Source organism: Haemaphysalis longicornis, unplaced genomic scaffold (assembly GCF_048455015.1).
Source record: "Haemaphysalis longicornis isolate Haplotype H1 unplaced genomic scaffold, Haemaphysalis longicornis Haplotype H1 scaffold_10, whole genome shotgun sequence".
Classification (NCBI taxonomy): Eukaryota; Metazoa; Arthropoda; class Arachnida; order Ixodida; family Ixodidae; genus Haemaphysalis; species Haemaphysalis longicornis.
Genome location: NW_027526204.1, coordinates 8,766,467 through 8,788,335, shown reverse-complemented (window position 1 = coordinate 8,788,335; position 21,869 = coordinate 8,766,467). Strand labels below are relative to the sequence as shown.

General features: G+C 47.2%; 1 protein-coding gene across 10 annotated transcripts in view; it reads left to right on the top strand.

The window, feature by feature from the left end:
* The window catches only part of LOC144158156 (uncharacterized), a 70,260-nt gene that overhangs the window by 17,508 nt on the left and 30,883 nt on the right, over window positions 1–21,869 (top strand). For 6 of the 10 annotated variants that reach the window (XM_077688814.1, XM_077688815.1, XM_077688813.1 and 3 more), the window contains exons 4-5: window positions 146–272; window positions 4,996–5,174. In XM_077688814.1, the coding sequence (XP_077544940.1) occupies window positions 146–272; window positions 4,996–5,174 (306 nt within the window). Of the gene's footprint in view, window positions 1–145; window positions 273–1,444; window positions 1,476–4,995; window positions 8,170–8,572; window positions 10,155–21,869 lie in introns of those variants that run through there. The other 4 variants (XR_013319959.1, XM_077688821.1, XM_077688816.1 and 1 more) reach the window with 4 other exon arrangements.

Below are 21,869 nucleotides of genomic sequence, written 5' to 3'. Positions count from 1 at the left end.
TACACTTCTCCTCAAAGCTTTCATAATGTCCTGGAATCACCAAGTCGAACTTGTAAGCAAACTTGTGGGGTCATGAATTGTAGATCTTGTCTGAAGATATTATAGCACTCATTGGCATTGACAGCCCTGACCATACTTTTTTCAGTTTCAGGGACAAATGATGCCCAAGCTGGTCCCTGGGAGAAATGCCCTGCTTTGAGGTATGGCTCCGACACTGCACTGGAAAAGGGTCCTTACAGCTGCACTTGTGGCCCACATTCTCACAACATAGGGTGAGTTGGGATGATTGCAATGTTGCTTGTGGAACGATAACAGTGTGGAGGGCCCTGGCCCAGAACGGCAGTTTATTTTTCTCAGTAAAAGTGATTGTGGGCAGGTGTAATGGACTATGCTCTTGTTCGAACAAAAATGCGAATGGGGCCAGCAGCATCAAAAGCACTGGCTGATGTAATGTACAGTCATGATTATAGTCCAAACTGGGATTAATAAATTTTCAGAATGGGTAGCAGTGAATAACGCATGTTGAAGAACTCAATGAATTATGTTTCAACTTTGTTTCAACTATGTTTCAACTTTGTTTCAAGTATGTTTCAACTTTGTTTCAACTCTCAGTTCAACTTTCAGCACAGTTTCAGCTCAGTGTGCATTGCATGTAATAACATTGCACTGAAACAACGTACACATTTTCTCGTGAATTTCAGAGCCCTTAGGCAAAGCCAGCTAATTCCGACAGAAATTGTCAAAGCACACAAAAACTTTGAATCCAGTGCTTGCTAAATTTGTAGCCTGTTTGCGAAATTCTTTTTTGGTGTGAAGCGTGAAAGCACAAGTCAACTCAGGAGGACAAAAATCTAGTGTTAAGAATTCAATGGACATTAAAGATGTACAGGGTGTCAGAGTTAATCCGGGGCTGTCGCCCACAGCTATGTAAGTGTTCTTTGCTGCCCAACGCCAGTCGGTGTAGATTTTGCTGTATGCTTGCTTCTGTTTGCTAAGTTTGCCAGTGCTTGCTAAATTTGAAGCCTGTTTGTGAAATTCTTTTTTGGTGTGAAGCGTGAAAGCACAAGTCAACTCAGGAGGACAAAAATCTAGTGTTAAGAATTCAATGCACATTAAAGATGTACAGGGTGTCAGAGTTAATCCGGGGCTTTCGACTATGGTGCACCTCATTATCCAGGTGTAGCTTCGACACGTTTTAGTTTCGACACGTGTAGTTTCGACATCCAGAATTGAAATTTGAATTTGAAAACTTGGTGTCAGTGTAGTATCGCGGCCGACGGCCGATACCGGAGAAGCCTCAGCACGGTAGCCACCACTGTGGCTAACCAACAACAACCTTTATTGATGATGTGCGCATGCATATATACAGATGACAACAGATGGCAGCACCATCTGTTGTGGCGAAATGTAATTACAATACAACGTATTCCCTTCCTTATTTCAGGTGTATCATCATGGGTTAGTGGTTTACTCAGGTTAGTACTGTTAGCAAACACTTGTGAGAGATATGTACAGAAAGTTTCAAACATATTCACTTAAACTCTGCGCACAACGATACAAGAAAATAATTTCCAAAAGGTTAGGAATCACCCAAGAAAAGACTGACTATACATAGTCTAGATATCTGTTGGGTGGCCTTCTTGTTCTAGGTGGTTGCACCCGACATGCTGGTGGCTCGTAAAGCGGACCAGAGGTAGCTTGCACTTCCTCCTGACCTAGCACTTGTTGCAAAGTCACTGCAGAACTATGCTCACTACCCACGGGTGTTGTACGTGCTGTCACTCCTGGAGTAACTTACAAATATGTAGCGCAGAAGAGGAGAGACAGACAAGTAGACACTCACAGCGCTACTTGTCTGTCTCTCGTCTTCTGCGCTACATATTTGTAAGTTATGAACCAACAAGCCCAAATTTCCACACTCCTGGAGTAGTTGATCTGGAACAGTGATGAATGGCTGATGCTTGCGCCGGTGTGCGAGGCGGCGTTGCTGTATGCCCAGTATCACTCGGAAGTGACAGCGTCGCTGAATGCCCAGTATCACTCCGAGCTGAAGGGGGGTTCTCAGCCTGAACATGTTGCGGCGGCATCTTGGCCATCTTAGATGCATTCCATGTCTTCCCGTCATCAAGACTGAAAGTGGATGGTCCCTTCTGTTCCATAACCTCTCGAGGATGGCTGAAGGAGAGGGCTGCCTTGAACCCAACAGTTGGCCTCCTGATGCGGACCCTGTCGCCCACAGATATGTTAGTGTTCTTTGCTGCCCGACGCCAGTCGGTGTAGATTTTGCTGTATGCTTGCTTCTGTTTCACTCTGTACCTCAGCTGACGAAGTTCGTCGATTGAGTCAGTGAAGAATGACGGAGATGGGTGGCTAACAATGTCTAAGAGAGTTCAAAGCAGCCTCCCATGGAGAAGCAGTGTTGGTGCAACCCCAGTGGTGGCATGCGGTGTGCAGCGGTAAACCCTTAAGTAGTCCGCCACGGCTTCCTGAAGTGTTCTGTGCTCCAACAGGGCCAACTGGATGAAGTTCTGAATTACACGGTTGAAGCGTTCAACCTGTCCATTTTCTGAATATAGTGTCCATTTTCTGAATATACTGAAGAGTGTGTCAGGCGAATTCCACACTCTGAAAAATCGGGCAACCTCTCGGGAAGAGAACTGAGGCCCATTGTCGACAACCACTTTATCTGGGTACCCCGCCCGGGAAAATACTTGAAGCAAAAAGTTGGTGACTGTTCTTGTCGTGACCTCCCAGCTGAACTTCACCTCGGGCCACTTGGCAAAATAATCAACTAGTGTGATGGCGTATCTGCATTCCTGCGGAGCTTTCTCGATTGGACCAACGATGTCGATGGGCAGCTTCTGCCACAGACAGTCAGGTAGCGGGATGGGTTGTAGGGGAGCGGCAGTGGTCTTCGCACTCTTATCTGCACTTTAGCACTCACTGCAGTTCTGTATGGCGCCTTCTACTTGCCGATCCATACCGGGCCACCAAAAGCATTGTCGCAGGCGTGCCTTCGTTGGAACTATTCCAGTATGTGTTTCATGTGCTATGGCAACTACCTGATGCGAAAGAGACCTTGGAACAACAAGTCGTTCTCCACGCAGGAGTAAGCCGTTGACGACAGAAATTTTTTCCCGCACAGTGAAGTACGGCTGGACTTCTTTGAAATGAACTTGTGCGGGGGCCAAGACGCCATCACGTAGCCTTTGACGCCTTCCAAGGTGGCATCGTCACGTGTGGCCTGCTGAAATTCCTTTTTGGCAATGCACAGTGGCTCCATGAGGAGTACGACCTCTTCCTCAACAGATGTGTCTTGCTCCGGCAGCGCAGTTTGCTCATCGATGGCAGCAGAAACTGGCAGGCGCAAAAGCGTGTCTGCGACCTTGTTTTCCGACCCTTTCTTGTACTCCACCTTGTAGTTGTAGCGAAAAAGTCGTTCCAACCACCTTGAAATCCGAAAAGATTGTCGCCGTTCCCTGGGTAGGCAGCAATGCTGTTAACGCACGATGATCCATCTGCAGCGTGAACAGTGGTCCCCATAAGTACACATGCCATTTTTCACATGCCCAGACACATGCTAAAGCTTCATGCTCAGCAGTAGAGTACCTCCTTTCGATTTCAGTCAATGTCCTTGACGTAAATGCAACTGTGTGAATATGCCCGCTATCTCTCTTCTGCAAAACTGCACCTAACCCGTATGCAGAGACATCAGTACTGACAATGACTGGGAGCACTGGATCGAACATGCACAATACGTTGGGCGAGGCCAGGAGCTCTTTTACCTTTAGGAAGCTGGCTTCCAAGGCTGCATCCCAGTCGAAGAGAGTGTCCTTGCGGAGTAGGCGGCGCACAGGCTCTACTTCGGTAGCAAGGTGTGGGACAAACCTTGCGTAGTATACTCAATGAGGCCCATGAAGGACCGAAGCTTGCCTGCATCAGTCGGTGTTGGGGCATGGATGATTGCGTCAACCTTTGTTTGAAGGGGTGCTATAGACCTTATGCAAAAGGACCGCCATCTACCGGAAGAAAAACGAAACGAGCATGCGACGCCATGTTGGGGGATGGCGGTCGCGGGACTGCTTGGTACGGAGCGTGTGAGGGGCTTTCTCAGCTTGGCGATCCTTTTATATTCAGATTTAAGCGCAGCAAAATGAGCGACGAGGGATCTGTGGACCTTTCTCTTGTGCCCACATTTGCGGGCGACTTCGTAAATACGCATTATGCTTCGAAAAAGCAGTCAGGGAGGCACCGGCAGGGAAGCTGCGGGAGGCTGTTGCGTTTCTTCTCCTTTTTTTTTGGCCTTGAGAACTCAAACATTGATAGTTCATCTGTGTTGGTTCGGATCCTGTGGGTTTCTCAGGAGGTCATTCCTGAAACGCTTCGAAACTTGCGGGCTTTCCCGAGGTTGAAATGAGGGAGGGGTGGCACTCGCGATACAGCTATACGCTAAGGATCCTCTGGTAAACTGGGTTTATTACTGGGTTAAATAGAGAGTTTTCGGGCGTGGCAGTGGGCCCTGTGCACAATCAGCAACTGACGCACTGATGCTTCTTCCGTAGGGACGTGGTGCTGGTGTCGCTCTGCAGATCACGGTTGACAGAGAAGGTGGAGGCGAATGCACTTCACTAAAGATATATTTTCATAAGAAAACTGAATAGGTGTTCTTAAGGCATGGTTTATGATAATTAGCTTTGTTTTGTAAAATCTTGTAACAGCAAACTTGCGATGGGATTTATGCTTATACAGTGAAAATTGAAAACCAGTAGAAGGTTTTGTACTCAGAGATTCAGAAAAGGCCTTGAAAATTTTAAATTTTGAGGACACAGTGGCTTTTTTCTAGTGTACAGTGTGGGAATGTTTCCATGAATAATAATAATTTATTGGTCAGAAACCTGGTTTGTACGCCACTGGATGGTATTTAGCTTGTTTCTTGCATTATGTTCATGTGTTTTTTTTTTTTTTGCCTTCTGTCTCGTTCTGCCATTTTTATAGTGACAGCAAGGAAATCCAGTGTGCAGGGAAGCATTTCTCTTGCCTATGTGATCAACAACACCAGCAGCCGTCTGCTAATGGGAAAACATGTCTCACTGAGATGCCCTACATCTGCACTGTTTGCAAGAAGGTCTTCAATGCGAAATGCAACCTGGACATTCATATGAGAGTGCATACTGGTGAGAGGCCCTATGTCTGTAACACCTGTCATAAGAGCTTTGCTCAAAAAAGTGGCCTGGTTACTCACGAAAGATTGCACTCTGGTAAAAAACCCTACATGTGTAGCGTCTGCCAGAAGAGCTTTTCTCAAAAAGTTCACCTGCTTACTCATGAAAGGGTGCACTCTGGAGAGAAGCCTTATGTGTGTAGCATATGTCAGAAGAGCTTTACTCAGCAATCCGGCCTTCTGAATCACGAAAGGTTGCACTCAGGAGAGAGGCCCTACGTATGTAGCACCTGTCAGAAGAGCTTTACTCAAAGATCCAGCCTGATTTTTCATGAAAGACTGCACTCTGGCGAGAGGCCCTACATGTGTGGCATATGTCAGAAGAGTTTTACTAAAAGTGGCCACCTGGTTACTCATGAAAGATTGCACTCTAAAATGAGGCCACATGTGTGTCTCATCTGTTGTAAGAGCTTTACTTTAAAAAGCCACCTTGTTGCTCATGAAAAATTGCACTCTGGAGAGAGGCCCCATGTGTGTAGCACCTGTCAGACAAGCTTTAGTCAGAAAAGCAACCTGGTTGCTCATGAAAGATTGCATTCTGGAGAGAGGCCCTATGTGTGTAGCACCTGTCAGACAAGCTTTAGTCAAAAACACAACCTGGTTGCTCATGAAAGATTGCATTCTGGTGAGAAGCCCCATTCATGTAGCTTCTGTGAGAAAAGGTTTGCTCGCAAAGACAGCCTGGTTACTCATGAAAGATTGCACTCTGGAGAGAAGCCCTACTTGTGTAGAATCTGTCAGAAGCGGTTTACTCAAAGAGGCCACTTGATTGCCCATGAAAAAGTGCACTCGGGCAAGAAGCCTTTCTTATGCACCATCTGTCAAAAGAGCTTCGCTCAAAGATCCAGTCTGGTTACTCATCAAAGAGTGCACTCTAATGAGAGGCCCTACATATGTACTCTCTGCGAGAAAAGCTTTACTAAAAGAAGCCACCTGGTTGCTCATGAAAAACTTCACTCTAATGAAAGGCCCTACATGTGTACTATCTGTCAGAAAAGCTTTACTAAAAGATGCCACCTAGGTGCTCATGAAAAAATTCACTCTCGAGAAGCCCGACCTGTTTAGTATGTCAGAAGAGCTACGCAAAAAAGAGACGTCTGGTTGAACATGTAAGCTGTTGCCAGGGCTTATGTCTCAAGAAATATTTCATCTGTCTCAAGAAATATGATGGGAAAAATTGCACTTTTCTTAGGCCCTTCATGTGTAGCTGCTGTCAGCAGTTGGACAGTTCAAGCTGCCCAATTATTTGTGGAGGGTTACACTCTGGAAATCATCCGCAGTGCACAGCAACAAGAGAAGAGCTTTTTTCCAAAGGGCCTTTCAGGAATTGTAGAAGATGAACTTTGCTGAAAAACATTTGCCGCTACATTTAAAAAAATAGGTTTTTTTGTGATGTGGGACTTGATTAAGCACCAACCATGGCACTTGACGGAAAGCTGTGTTTATTATGTATACCAGGAAAAAAATTCCGAAAATCATTCTAGGAAGTATTGCAATCTGGGAAAAACACTGTCTGCAACATTTGTCAAGGATTTTGCAACATTTTTCGAAAAGGGCAGCTCATTAAGCATTAAAAATTTCGCCTTGATGAAAGGCTTTATATTTGCCGTGTATGTCCGAAAAGTGCCATTCTGGAACGCTTATTTCAAAAACAATAATCCCTACTAGTAGAATGACCTGTCTGCACTATGTTTAGAAGTGCGGCCTATAAAGAAAGCAACCTTGGTAAGTTGCGATAGGTGATGGAATGCTTACAAAAGATTGAACTTCTCGATATGAATCTGCATGGGTATAAAGTCAATGTGCTATATACGTCACACAAGCTTGTCTTAATACCTTGGACATGAATGAGATAGACCTATGTCAAGGGGCCTGATGTTCTGAAGTATTCCTCAGAAGGGCTTTACCCAGAAATGCATGTCTTTATGCATGACTACACTCGGTGATAAGCACCATTTTTCTGTTATCAGTTAAAAGAACTCTGACTAAAGAAAAATATGGTTAAGCGTGAAAGATTTATGGAGACGTACTTAGTAATTCCCTCTGTATGGAGAACCTGCAAAAAAAGCTCGAGAAAAGCTATTCAGCCATGCGGACATGGTTAAGCAAGTAAAATCATATACTGGGTAAAAGCTGAGCAGGTGAAACTCAAAAACCAATTGCCAAGAAATACTCTGTTCCTACTGGTGAAGTGCAGTAGTCATCTCTTTTATGATTTATAACTAGGTGTGGAAAGCGATTTTAGATTTCAAAGTGAAGGAATATTTTCTTTGTATAATTTCAAAGCAAGTACGAATAAATGCAAAAAGAGTGACGAGCTGCTGGAGCACCGCACGGAGAGGTCATGTGACCACTTATTTCTATCGTAACACATGGTAGAGTTGAGTTTTGATAAATGCAAAACAATTCTTCGGACACCAATTTGTGCCATCAGAATTGCCGTGCTTTTATGCACTGAGCAGTAGTAAAAGCATGATTGCTTGGAAGTAGCTCTCAACCAGTTTTGGCACATGGCACTTAATGTCATCGCCAGGAGCAGGTGCCAGTGATTCACCTAAAAGGTGACCAAGCATAAGTTCTGTAAGCATGTGTGGAGAAGAAAAACATTATGTGCAGAGTTGTTTAATCCATCAACTGTGAGCAGGTATATTTTCATGTTGGACAGCAACTTCTAGAAAATGGCTCCATCACTTGTACATTGAATGTATTGTGTATGGTCCCCTCCTCCCATCCCTTTTGGCATCTATGGTATACGCTACTCTTGCCAATTATACTGGTTTGGCACTGCCGACGTGAGTGTATTCAGATGTGTGCTCTACTCCTATACTTTTTGCATCTGTGGTATATGCTGCTCTTGCCAATGATTTCTAGGTGGGATGCCGTGGTTACGGTAATGTGCGTGCCATAATAAAGACATGCCTCATATTGGTCTTGCCTAATACAGACAAATGTGTCACATGTTTGGGGGTAAGAATGGACTCCGGACGCAGAAACAGGCTAAGCAGGCCATGCATATATTTGACTCAAGAAAGCCTCTAAGCAAACATACCTACAAAGAAAACTGAACCAACAAATAGGAAGTCCTGACCAAAAAAGTAACGCAGCTTGCACTAGTGGTGCGAATCTCCCTTTGTTGGAGACCCGGCTGTTGCACCTCACATAGATTTTCCATGACTGGCAGGCCCGGATCGCTTTGTCCATGTACATCTCTCCCAATGTGAAGTGCGTTAGCACGTGCTAAAAGCAGTGGCAACCGGCTTTGTGTATGCGGCATCTATCTATGTGTACGCGGCAAACTATCTATCTATCTATCTATCTGTAGTGGAAGCTGTTCTGTGCTCTCAACTTCAGGCACAGGAATTGGGGAGCAGAAGAGAACGCAAGAGATCCTGCCACAAGCGCTCGGCAAAGATCGAGCTAAATGACGCCGGTCGCTCCTCATGAGGTGCGCACTCGCGTGCGCTCGGTATTTTTCTTGGTATTTTTTTGTAAGCTCCTCACGTGACGCTAGCCCACGCGCAAGCCTGGACGGCACCAGGTGCTCCTCACTTGGTGAAAGCTCACATGCACTCATTATTTTTATTTTTATTTTTGTGAAGCCGCCGCACCAAGCTCAAGCTTAAACAGCTCTGCTGTTAAACTTACTTAATTAGATACCAAAGAAAATAAGTGGAACTGCACTGAAGCCTCTACAAAGTCCTATTAGAGATTCCTAGCAGATATAGGCACCGAACAGTTAAGTTTGCGCGTGACTGCAGCGCCATCTCTCGCCGCCGCTTAGCAACTCTGGGTCGGTGGATGTCGCGACCAGCCGTTCAGTGCACAGTAAAAATACGCGCGCTGCATGCGGTTCGATGTTGCGTGGCGGAAGTTTATTAAGAAACATAGTTATAAATGCAAGTTACAGGGTCCGAAAGGATCAAAATGCTGCAGGAAAGAATAAGTGGCCACGCCGCTACTGCTGCGTGAAGGACTGCCACAAGCGCGAAAGGCAGCCTGCCATCGTTCTGTACAGGTTTCTCGGGCAGCCGTGGAGAATAAGTGTCGCAAGAAATGGATTTTAGCAGTAAGAAAGCCATGACATTTTTTATCAGTGGATTGAGTAAAATTATGAGTGCGATGACTGTTTATGCGCAGCGCAGACACGAAGGGTGGTAAAACTAACACGTTTGCTTTCAGTGTTCTATACACATCGCGCGCTGCGATGAATCGCATGCTGTCGTAGTATTTGCATAACGCAAAGTATTACGGCTTCTGCCACTATTGTTTTATCAGCAGTAACCTTTTTTTAGCGACATTTACGGCACTTAATGGATGCCAAAAGGCGGCACAAGAATATGTTCACAGCACTTCGCGGGTGATGCCAAAAGCAATGTCAAGACGGTCAATACGCATCCCACTTACTGCCCTACTTTGTTCCCCGAAGTGTACAGAGTTCAGCCACGCATTGCAAGCGAAAGTGTGGCAAGCTATCATAGGCAAGGTGGCATTCACTCATGCGGACTTCCTTAATGCGTTTTGCGTACTCTGAAAGTTGAGGTTACTATTGTTTAAGCAGAGGATGGGGAGGAGGAGGAAATACTTTTTTGGAGAATTCTGAACGGCCTGAACAAACTGTATCACAATTAGCCGCTAAGACGTCTCTTACTCACAAGATAGAAGCCGAAACTAAACGGAATCTTCGTAAAGACAACCGCAGCTCCGCAGCAGATTTCCAACTGTGTACGTGAACTGCGTTTACTTTGTAATCAGCTAATAACGTTTGGAATCCGTTGTTAATTAGTAACAACACCAACCCAGATGAAGAAGGGCAACCGGAAAAGTAACTGCACTGTGGTTGCGCGAAGAGAGGAAACAACACAAACACGCTTCTGTCGTGGAGCGCCGTTGTATACGCTGGGGTCACTTTATTAGGCTGTAAAACAATAAAAAATTAATACTGACCTGAATCGACACTGTAAATAAGCTTCCCTTGCTGAGAATGGGACTTCGCAACGATGTCGTCCCATCAATTTCTTGCTCGCCGCACGCGCGCGGGAACGTACAATCTCTGTAACTTCTCACTCACGCGAGGCCGACAGTAGTAGTTCAGCCCCGTAATTGTCCGGAAATCGCACAGAAGCACTAGAGACATAGGGGAACTATTTGCCAGAACAGTTTTCAAGCATGAGACACCTTTCAAAAACTATCGCAGAATCGGAAAAACAAACAACCGAGAGGTGCCGAATATATGAACGCGAGCCCGCCGTCTGGCTCTCACCGACCCAAAGTTAGCTCAAGCTTCCGCGGGGCGGCGCTGGGCGTACTTTATTCGTCGCGCCCTCTGAGCAGTGACCGGTCCCTATACCTACCACAGTAATTCAAGGGAATGCGCCCTATCACTGGTGTGACCCTCGTGATGTCACCTTTGCTTTGTGCTATTGTCATGCTGCTGTACCTGGAAAGATGCATCTTTGCCTCGTAACGTTTTTGTATACCAGTGTTTGCTATCGGGCAGGCATTGCAAGTTCAACACGCTCAAAAAAAAACCTTAGTGGTGCTAAGGTCCTTTTCGTGGAAATGCGTGGTAGCCTAGCTCCAGGAAATCTAGCAATAATTTGAAGGCAGCGTCTGGAACCCCGCGTGGGGCACGAGATTGAGCCCTCTCGCAACAACTCCTGCCTTGCGGGACGTCATATACACGTCATAGTGACGTCATATTACCAGCAGTTGTTATTATATCGCGTAGTAGAATACAAAAAGCACATTTTTTTACATTTTAATAATAAATTAGAAAGCCACTCATTTGCTAGAAGTTTTATAAAAGAATTTTTTTGTTCGTTCTTGCGGAAGCCGCCGGTGCTGCCACTGCTGGCGGTATGGCGTATCCGAAAGCCCCGAATTTCTTGCGTCGACAACGTAGATGAAGCAGAGTTGACAGAGTTGCACTGCACTATCACAAAGTGCGAGAAAGTTGCCGTATGCGGGTGCCAAGCAGCCTTTCCACACGGTAGCAAAATCCGCTCTCGAGTAATGCTGACCTGTGACCGCCTGCTGTATGCCGATGGTACCTGCGTTGACATCGCGCAGCCGAGTGGCCCCGTTCCAACAACCTAAGTCCCACGCAAGAAAAGACACCGTCCGAGCGTGATTATGTGAGCCTGCTGCAGCATGTCCGCGCGGCGGCATCTGCTATCAACAGTTTCCACCACGGCAAGTTCAGAATGCTTAAATGGGTGGCCTGAAATCGCGGTGTGTTTTCAAAATGACAGCAGTGCGGAACGTACAGTGCTCAGGACGTAGGCGAGACGCGGCCACTGATATTTGACTGGTCGCATGTGCGCATTACAAGCGCAAACCACGGATAGCAAGAAAAGGTAATCATTGGTGTCCCCACGCATGTACCGCGTACAACCCAGCACAGTAGTTTCCCCTTTAAGGAGATTAGCAAAGAAGACCCGAAATCGGCAGTTTGTCGCACTTTTTGTAAATATTTCCGAGTCGACTGAATTGTGGCTTAGAATTCTTTACCTGAACTACGTTTTGTGTGCGGAAAACTCTGGTGAGCATGCGCTTCTTGCATCATAAATGCTTGGTATTCAGCGCTTGAAAAGATTTTTCAGAAGAAATTACTGCAGCTGTAGTGGTGAGCCATTTCACTACAGCAAAATGTGCCAGAAATACATCTGCGATACAAAGGATGTGAAAGAGTGAGAACATTTGCAGTCTCGTATCCTGTGGCCCAGTGTCACGTCAATTCATCCAGCGGACAGGATGCACAGAAAAAATGGTTTATAAGATGGCGACGGTATTAAGGCACAAGACAAAAAACAGTAAATAGTCATGGGAGCGTTCTCGCGGTTTGAGTTCGCGTTTAAGTCTTCAGGTGTGACGTAGCCTCACGTTACTGTCAATGCGTCTCGTCGCGTCTCGCAGAGGCTTGCAGGAAGCTGGCCCACCCGACGCCGCCGACAGCCAAGGGAGCGTAGCCCTAGTTTTGATGTCGCACTGACGTCGCAGCGTAGCCCGAGCGTCGCTGCCTGTAGCCCAGCTGCATCCCGTTTCAGGAGTTGCCGACGGTGCGTTGCCGCGGGGTCTCCCTCCAGGATCGTCGCCTGGAACTCCGGTCGGTAGGCCTGAGGCGTCGTCAGGCCCCGATGACGCTGGGGTCGGCTCCAGGAGCGTAGCCTGGTCTTCCCCTCTTCTTCCTTCTCCCAGCGCTCGCCTCGTTCCTCTTCTTCCTCACGTCTCTAAGTTCACTTCAATGCTGGCACATTTCACGCCCGTCTATTGGGCACATGCCCCTTCGGGGGTTTTGACACATACCCCTTCGGGAGGTTGCTCATGACATCACCTCCCCCTTTTAAGCGTTTTTTCCCTAAAAAACGCCTCATTCACACCCCAAAGATTGGCCGCCGGGTTGATCTTGTAGAATCCACTAGCTTGGCTCGCACTGTCGTTTCTCACACTCACGGTGTCACCACAAAGTCCTAATAGTCTGTAAGAAACTAAGTTCACACAAAGTTCGCCATGCTATTCTTAAGTTCACAAGTGTGCATAGTTCCCAGTCTTTAACGAATGTAGCTAAATACATCACTAACTGTCTATGAAGCACGTCGAACGTTCTGAATCATTTTTACTTCCATAGTTTTCCCTTCTTGTAAACAAGTGCTCTTTGCGCTCTGTATCCTCCACTATTTCCATGCCAGCTGGACTTAAATGGCCACCTGGGGAACTTCTCCCGTGCTTCGTTACTCCATTTCCGTTGGACATTGTTTGCAATCGCCCTTTTGACTGGTAACATAGCATTCGACTGTCCTCGACGTGGTGGAATTCCAGAGGGGTCCTTAAAAATGGCTGGCCTGCAAACTTGGCATGATTTCACATAACGCCTCGTGTCACTCTGCATGTTAGGCCAAAAGAACTCCTCGGTGATCCTCCTAAGAGTTTGATTTAACCGTCTGTGCCCCGCCACCACGTTTTGATGCGTTGTTGCCAAAATTGCATCTCGTAGCTCTTGAGGTACGACCAGCTGCATTGCTTGTCTACCAGAATTGTATTGGCACCTTCTGTAAAGGAGTCTATTTACTACTTGGAACTCGTACCCTGTACGATTTCGTTTCCACTCTGTTCCTACTTGCAGATAGCAGCCCCGTAGAGATAGGTCTTGTTTTTGTCGTTCTTCTAGTTCGCTAGGAGTTAGTGCCAATGGTTGAAAGGACGGAACCCGCAGCATTGACTTTTCCTCGTCCAATTGGTCAATCGCTGAGCCAACTACTACTACTTCAGCTTTATCTTGTTCTCTTCCCTCATAATCTTGCTGAAGACCTGGCGTCCGGATCTGTGTGCACAAAAAACTCCCCGCCTTGTCTTTGGTCCTAAACCGCCAGTCTTCAGTCTCGTGTCCCCTCTTGTAGCAAACGTTGCACACAAGGTCTGCTTTGCCACCTGAATTATTAGTGCGGCAATCTTCTGGCAGATGCGCCACGCCATCACATGAGAAACATGTTCTAGACAGGCGGGAACCTGTTGGACAATCTCTTGTTTCTGGAGTGTTTGCATTGATTTCCGGCTTCTTGTCTGGCTTGACTTTCATTTCACCCAAATTTTCCAAACCCTGCTCTTCGATGTATGCGTCTGTCAACTCGGCCAGGTCGTCGAGAACCTGAAGCCGTCTCTCTTTTAAGAAGTCTACTAAATCGGCATTACACCACTTTAGAAATTGGTCCACGATGATCCTATTTTGGATCGCCTCGTAGGTCCTTTTGGTGCCAGAAAGCTCAATCCAGCTATCGAAGTAGTTGCTAAGCCGGGCAGCAAACTGTCGGCCTGTCTCTGCATCTTCTGGCTTGCACTGTCTGAACTTTTGTCTGAACTCTTCTGCACCTAGCCGAAATCTTTGGAGGAGAGCAATCTTTACTTTGTCGTAGTCGTTAGAGTCTGACGATGGCATTCGTTCAAAGATACTCAATGACTCTCCTTCCAAGAGCAAGCTCAACGCCATGGTCAATTCTGACCTTTCCAATCCCTGGCATGCGGCTATCCTTTCAAATTGTCGAAGGTACGCGTCTACATCGTCCCGGCTCTCGTCGAACGGTTCCATCAATTTCTTTGGATTGATGTTTAGGGCTCGGGGTGACACAGAACCTGCCTTCTCACTTCGCTCTGTTATCGGTCCATGCGAAGCGTATTCAGCAAGCTGCTCCTTAAGTTCTTGTATTTTCCGCTCTCTCTCTTCCTTCTGCCGTTCACGTTCATATCTCTTCTGCTTCTCTCGGGCTGCTCTTTCCGATATAGCCAAAGCCTCCTCCTTCGTCAATCCTAGTGCCTCGGTAAGGGCTAACAGTTTCTCTGGATCCATAGTCCACTTGGGTGAATTAACAGTGACAATACAAAATTATGAATCCTGGCAGGCTTGCCAAAATTGTCACGTCAATTAGCTGGGCGAACTGGACGCAGAAAAAACGAGACGTTTAATATACAACGAAAATAGCGCGCACGACTCCACACATCACAGCGCTCCTCCCGGCAGTAGCGTAAAACGTTCGGGGCGCAAGCACTATACCCAGTTAACTTCAGCTCACTTTCCGCTTGATGTCCGTTGCTAGTTGCAGCTGTAGTCGCTAGGGTCCGGTAGTCGATGAGCACTTGAGAGGCTTGCCGGACATGCTGCCAGAGACCAGGGTACGTAGCCCCGGGTGCCATGGGGACCTTGTTTCGGGTGCGCAGCCCGAGCGTTCAAGCCAGGTCGCCCCACTGGTGGTCGTCTCTGAAGCCGCCAAGGGTGCGTTGTGGTGCTCAGGATCGTTGCCGCGCTCAGGAGGCCGGCAGGGCGCCTTTCCAGGTTCGGTGCCTAGAGCTTCCGTGCAGGCGTCGCCATTCCCCGCTCTCCTCTGTCCACGCGCCTCTCTTCTTCCTTTCATTCTCCCAGTCCCCTCCTTGAGGGGGTTGCCCATCACATTCTCCATGTCTCCTTTTTCCTCCTCTTCTTCTGCTAGGCCTCCTCGGGAAGCCGGTCTCTTGGGGGGATTGCTCATGACACCCAGATTGTGGTTGGGTAGTTTCCGTCATGCATTCAGCTCCTCACATTGGCACACACATGATGCTAAGACAAATTAGGACCTGGGTCCTCCAAAAGGTACACTATCCAGGCGCTTCATGCCATAGCTGCTGCATTGGCATAACCTTCACGTCTCTCTGTATATCTGGCGGTATATGCTGTGTTGGCCAGATTTTACTGAGTCCCCTCAGCAAAGGGACTCAATTCAGGCCACCCAGCCAGTAGGGTCAGAGAAGGAGCTGTATAGACGGTAACAGGAAGAGTATACACTTGGCCGACCATCATGTCTAATACACATACATGCGCTCCAGCATATGAAAACCCATGGGTTCTACGCAGGCTCAATAGTCAACGTCAAAGAGAATCTTAAGATGTGCCTGGAACGTGAAAGCCTGAGCGGATTGTTTGTGTCCATGGGTATAAGCAGCGAGCACACTGCAAATGTAATTGATAGGCAAAGGTCAGGGCTATAATGGTGCTAGTTTAACCAAAAGAAATGGTGAAAAACATCCCAATTTCAAACTGCATTGATGTAATATGGGCACGAGTGATGTTATATGGACGTGCACTGCAAATGCAGTTATCTGTGTGTTAACTGTACGTTAGCACTCAAGTGATACGATCAAACGGAATGGAGGCCCCACTGCAATTGCCCAGTTATGTTTTTTTTGCGGTGGGTTAGGTCGGTGGCTGTCAATTGCACAAACAAGATTCTGTCATGTCATAGAAAAATAGCTGGAAAGTGTGTATGGAACTTCCACTGCTCTACACATTTTCTGTACTATCTTATTTGTTTGAAGTTATTTGTTTTTCGGGCAAAGAAGTCTTTTTAATGAACAAACCTTGTATTTTTTCGTCATAGCCTCTGTAACAGCCTGCCTACTGTGCCCCTAAACAGTGGTCGCTAAACAAGTGCCCACTTGCCAGCCAGCTTCAGGGGCTTGTAATGATTTACTAGGATTTCCCATGGCCAACATAAATTCCAAGGAATCCACGGTGGTACACTCCAGGGCAGTGCAAGCCTCACAAGAAGTTTGACAGCAGGACTGGACACTGTAACACAACCAACAGGCTTCATAGGTGGAAACCAGAAGCCCACCCACACAAAGACATGCAATAAGCCAATGCAGTGAGCCTGTAGTATTAAGAGCGTAGGTTTTAATTGATTTTTCTGCGAGGCATTCAATGTCTGGGTCGACTAGTGAGGTCTAGCTGGCCAGTTTGGGCACTAAACACTCACTTTTGTGATTTCAGACAGCTCTCAAAGGCCTATCTAGATGTCTTCGTTTTTTTCGCAAAAAAATAGTGCAAGCTCACAGTTGGGGATCTTGAAAACATTGTTTAGCCTCTCCAGCAATTGTGCGAGCCTGAGGTAACCCTGCCTATAGGTGGTCCTCATGTTTGCTAGCTCCCTGAGCAAGCACATGAATGCAGTGACTGAGAGAGATGGTGGTTCCTGAACAAACAGCCCTTGATCATCAAAACAGCAGAAAAGAGCACTGACGACTCTGAGTCTTCGGCTGGGGTGTCAAAATACCTTCTGGCCTACGTGTACAGTGCATTCACAAACTTTTCTCTAAAAAATCTTGCGATTACGCACACTCCCTCCATGGAAGGGGTTTGTTTCCGGCAAGGTGGCTGAGTTGAAATTTGTGATTAGTAACAACATCAACTCGCCATTCGTCCCTTTCATTTAGCATGCTTCCGAGCTTCACTTTAAAAACCCCACCTTTTCTAATTTACGTATAAATGGATTGATTATGCAATATTCTCTTATTTACCTCTGTTCAAATGAAACTGTGTTATATCTTAAACGCTTGAACGCTGCTGTGTCCATGCAGGTGTAACATTCTTCAATGGTGTTGTGTGGGGTACATTAAGCTCAGTATTAATAAACTTAAAACCAGAGCAAGTGAATATAAATTTTTGCAAGCATTCTAACTGTCTACCAATACTTTGGGGGTAACTCAACTAAGCTCACCCTTTTTTTCCGTGCCTTTATTATTGTTGTGCTCTACAAACACATTTCCAGCTGGAACACGCCTGCTGAATTTAGAGCCCAAACCATTCTTTTGCTTTTTCACACGATTGCAGCTGTATGAAACATTGCTTTTGTTTAGTTTTAGCCAGTGATTTCCAACAGGCCACTTAACTACTGTCAAAACCATATTAAAACATTAACTGAAAACATTAACTGCTATTTATAACAAACAGTATTCTAACATTTTACATAAAACATTTTGTTGTAACCTCACTTGACGTTTTTGTTACACAGCCAGCCTGGTTCATATTTATCTAGGTATGAAGGACATCTACACAACAAATGCCTTACTGCAATACATTCACATGCCTGTCTTAGAGCTAATCAGCAGTGATAGAAGCCACACGGTTTGGCTTTCCAGCAGAGCTTTGGTGTCAACAAAAAAGGAATCTTTATTTGGCTTCTCTGCAGAGCTTTGCACTCAAGCAAAAAGATCACTTGGTGGTTTGGCTTTCCTGCATGACTGTAGTGTAGTTCTAGAAGGCATCACTTGCTTATTTGGCATTTTTTCTGTTTATTGTGCCAAGAAACCGTTGTGTTTTGTTTGGAAAAGGAACTTCACACCACAGACTGCAGAGAAAGTAGAGCTACTCACTGACTTTTTTCACAGCCACGGAAGTTTGGTAGAATCACTTGTCATTGACAAACACAATGTCTGCTTTCTGTCTGAAGGTGTGAAGCTGGGGGAGTTGGTTTATATTTTAGGGAAAAATACAGCCACAATAACAGTACTGAAGTACAAGGAAAGGTGCTTCATTTCATGTTTCACACTTTCAATTTGTTTTAATTCTTGGTCCCCGCTTCCTCAAGATTCAATCTTCCCCACATCTTGTTTTTCAAGTCATTTTCACCTTGGTTTCCTTCTGAAAGTATGACAAGCGGATCGGGGTACACTGTCCCCGACGCGTCACCGCAAAGACGCCAGAAAAGGAAACATTTATCATGGAGCAACTGTAGCGACACCATCGCCATCGTCATCATGAGCACCACAATCACCATCAGCGGTGCTTGCCTGGCAACTTCAGCGGTGCCACGCGCCACAGACTGTTGGAACTAGAGATAGGCAAAACGGCTCACTTCAGTGAGCGGCTCAGAATGGCTCAGTTCACTCAAATGAACCGGTTCATTGGAACGGTTCAGCGGTTCATTTAAGGTCTGTAACCTGTGTTAAGCATGCATAATCTAAATTATTATGTAATTGTTATTGAGTCATTTATTTTGTAACAACATCCGGTGTATTTGTACTGAAAAGAATTGGCCTCAGCATCATTACAAAAGTTTTTATGTGTCAGTGGTATTTCAGAATCACTCTCGGTCGATATATATAAAAAAAAGCATTTTTTGTCAGCTTTATAACCTCACAAATATGATATCTACTAGTGAGCTGTGACGTCAGAAAAAATGATTCTGGAAAACATGATACAAGAAACTAATCTTAATATTGCGGTGGTGAACAACACTTTGTTCAGTTTATTCGAAGCGAGACGGGTCCGCTTTTTGGCAGCGATAATAGATGACGCAAAAGTTGCACACAAGACCCAGCTGGGTCGGCCGATACGCCTCTTATAACTACCGGAACGTGCCGACACGACTCGTTCAGAGCCATGCTCAGCACGATTCTCTAATCGAGCGAGCAGCCGCTGAACGTCGGTTCTTAGGAGAGCCGCTCTGCCAAAGGACCGCCGGGAGCCGAGAATCGCTGCGGAACTGACGGGTTGAGAAGATCCGGCTCGTTCCTGACTCGGACAACAACTGCACGCACAAATGTAACTGTGGTGAATCATATGGTCACAGGCATAGGCGTGCGCACAGGGGGGGCGGCCGCCCCCCCTAATCATCTGAAGGGGGGCGCCAAATTGGCCCATATTTTGCCAATGTAACACATTAAAGTAAAAATTTCTGCTCAGAAATATTTTGTATGTGTTGCAATTCCACCACATTGAAATAAAAATTTTATAACCATCCCTCTTTGCACAGTGTTCGGACCGCTAGGCCTTCAGTGGGAAGAGAGAGGTCGGGAGTTGCTGTAAGGGGGGGGGGGGGGCAGCGGTAAGACTTTGCCCCCCCTAATCGAGAACTCTGCGCACGCCTATGGTCACAGGAGTTTATTTTGCTATTACTTTGAAAATACAGACGCAGTTCGTTCACTGCTGCCATTGCGGCCTCCCAATCTGTCATTCACCGTCGCCGCCGCCGCGGTTCCCAAAGGGCACCTCAGAAGATCCGCTTCGCGAAGAGCGGCTCTTGAAAAGAGCGGGAGCCGTTCTTTGGCTCTTCAGTTCAGTAACTGCGCGGAATAGCCGTAAGAGCCGAAGAACGGGTGAAAACTACATCCGGTTCTCCTGACTCGAATTGTCTGCTCCCACGACAGGGGACGCGCTGGAGGAATTTGAAAAATTAGCCCCAGCTGGCCCAGCAGTACAGTTGCTTTCCCGCGCCGATAATAGATGGCGCAGAGAGACTGCTCATTTGACTCGGGTCTTCGGTTTTTCGGCTCAGTAACTGAGCGGAAGAGCCGAAGAACGGGTCAAAACTGCATCCGGTTCTCCTGGCTCGAATTGTCTGCTCCCACGAAGGGGGACGCTGGAGGAACTTGGAAAATTAGCCCCAGCTGGCCCGGCAGTACAGTTGCTTTCCCGCGCTGATAATAGATGGCGCAGAGAGACGGCTTATTTGACTCGGGTCTTCGGTTCTTCGGCTCAGTAACTGAGCGAAGAGCCGAAGAACGGGTCAAAACTGCATCCGAATCTCCTGGCTCGAATTGTCTGCTCCCACGAAGGGGGGCGCTGGAGGAATTTGGAAAATTAGCCCCAGCTGGCCCGGCAGTACAGTTGCTTTCCCGCGCTGATAATAGATGGCGCAGAGAGACGGCTTATTTGACTCGGGTCTTCGGTTTTTCGGCTCAGTAACTGAGCGGAAGAGCCGAAGAACGGGTCAAAACTGCATCCGGTTCTCCTGGCTCGAATTGTCTGCTCCCACGAAGGGGGACGCTGGAGGAACTTGGAAAATTAGCCCCAGCTGGCCCGGCAGTACAGTTGCTTTCCCGCGCTGATAATAGATGGCGCAGAGAGACGGCTTATTTGACTCGGGTCTTCGGTTCTTCGGCTCAGTAACTGAGCGAAGAGCCGAAGAACGGGTCAAAACTGCATCCGAATCTCCTGGCTCGAATTGTCTGCTCCCACGAAGGGGGGCGCTGGAGGAATTTGGAAAATTAGCCCCAGCTGACCCGGCGGCCCGGCAGTGGAGTTGCTTTCTCGCGCCGGCAATACCTGGCACAGAGAGCTTTGACTCGGCTTTTCGGCTCCGTTGGCTCTTTCTCCATGGTTTGCTGTGCTGTGGGGCTCCGTTCGACAGTGATCCATTCGACACGGATCACTGAGGGGGCGAGAAGGGGCTCCCTCTCTGCAAAAGAACCGCCGCTCACTTTTACTGAGCCACGGCTCACTCGTTCTTCAAAAAGAGCGGCTGAAAAGATCCGGATCGCTCCTGAGTGACGCATCTCTAGTTGGAACTCGACTCAGCAGCTGGGCGGCCCCTCGTTCTGGCTGGGCTTACGCGACCTTAATAAATGTGGGAAGCCGCACCCGCTTCACTCCTGCTTCCTACATAACCAAGAAAGCTGGGCGAGTTGGTAAGGGTTCATGGTGAAACGAAGCGCAGGGAAACGACAACCGGGAGGAACAAATACAGAGGAACAAATCAGCGCTCGTGGCGTTGTCGTTTCTTCGCGCTTCGTTTCACCATTTTTCATGCGCCCGTACACATCATCTCATATGTGCGCAAAAAATAAAAACAAAACAAAAAAAAGCCACGCAGAAAGCCGAGTAGGACACATGACCAGAGTCTCGTTGGCCCTGATACCTCCCCCCGTACTTTTCTCGTCTGCCACCCTAACAGTGGCCCTGGACGTGATGGAGGGGCTCTGTTAGCCCCACCTCGCTCGCTACACCCCTCCGAGCGCGCCAGATGTCGTACCGAGGGCACCCCTCTGCAAGAGTCGTTCCTTGTTCGCCTCCGCTCACATCCTCGACTCTGGCGACATTCCTAGATGCCAAAATTCTCCTCGCTTTCTTCCAGTATACTGGGAAGCAAATCTTAATAGGCTGGTGGGGAAGTTAATTGAACAGGCTGGTGGGGATCGTAAATTGAACAGGCCAAAGCTGTACGTTTTGTTACAGTCATCTTCCAGTTTTCGACATCCGCATTACACATTAGAGGGACACAAGTGGCACCCCCTCCCTTTACCGAGGGGCTGGTCCGTCGCTAAGCCCCCCTCCCCTAGCGACGCCACCGTCACCGACAGCGTTGACGCTGTGAAGTGTTGCATATCGCGCATTCCCGCCAGTTTATGTGCGCTGCCCATCAAAGAGGAAGTACAGAATGGTACATTGTAAAGCTCCGGCCGCTTGCCTATTCCATCGCCCTCTTAAAAAGGAAAAGCATGAATCTATCCCGATGGCAGATTTCTTGTGCGCCAAGCGTGGCAAAGCTTGTCCCTGCAACATTCATGAGGGTGTTACACTTCGGAAATGTGCGACCACTACGCAAACAAGGCGGGAGCGGGAGCG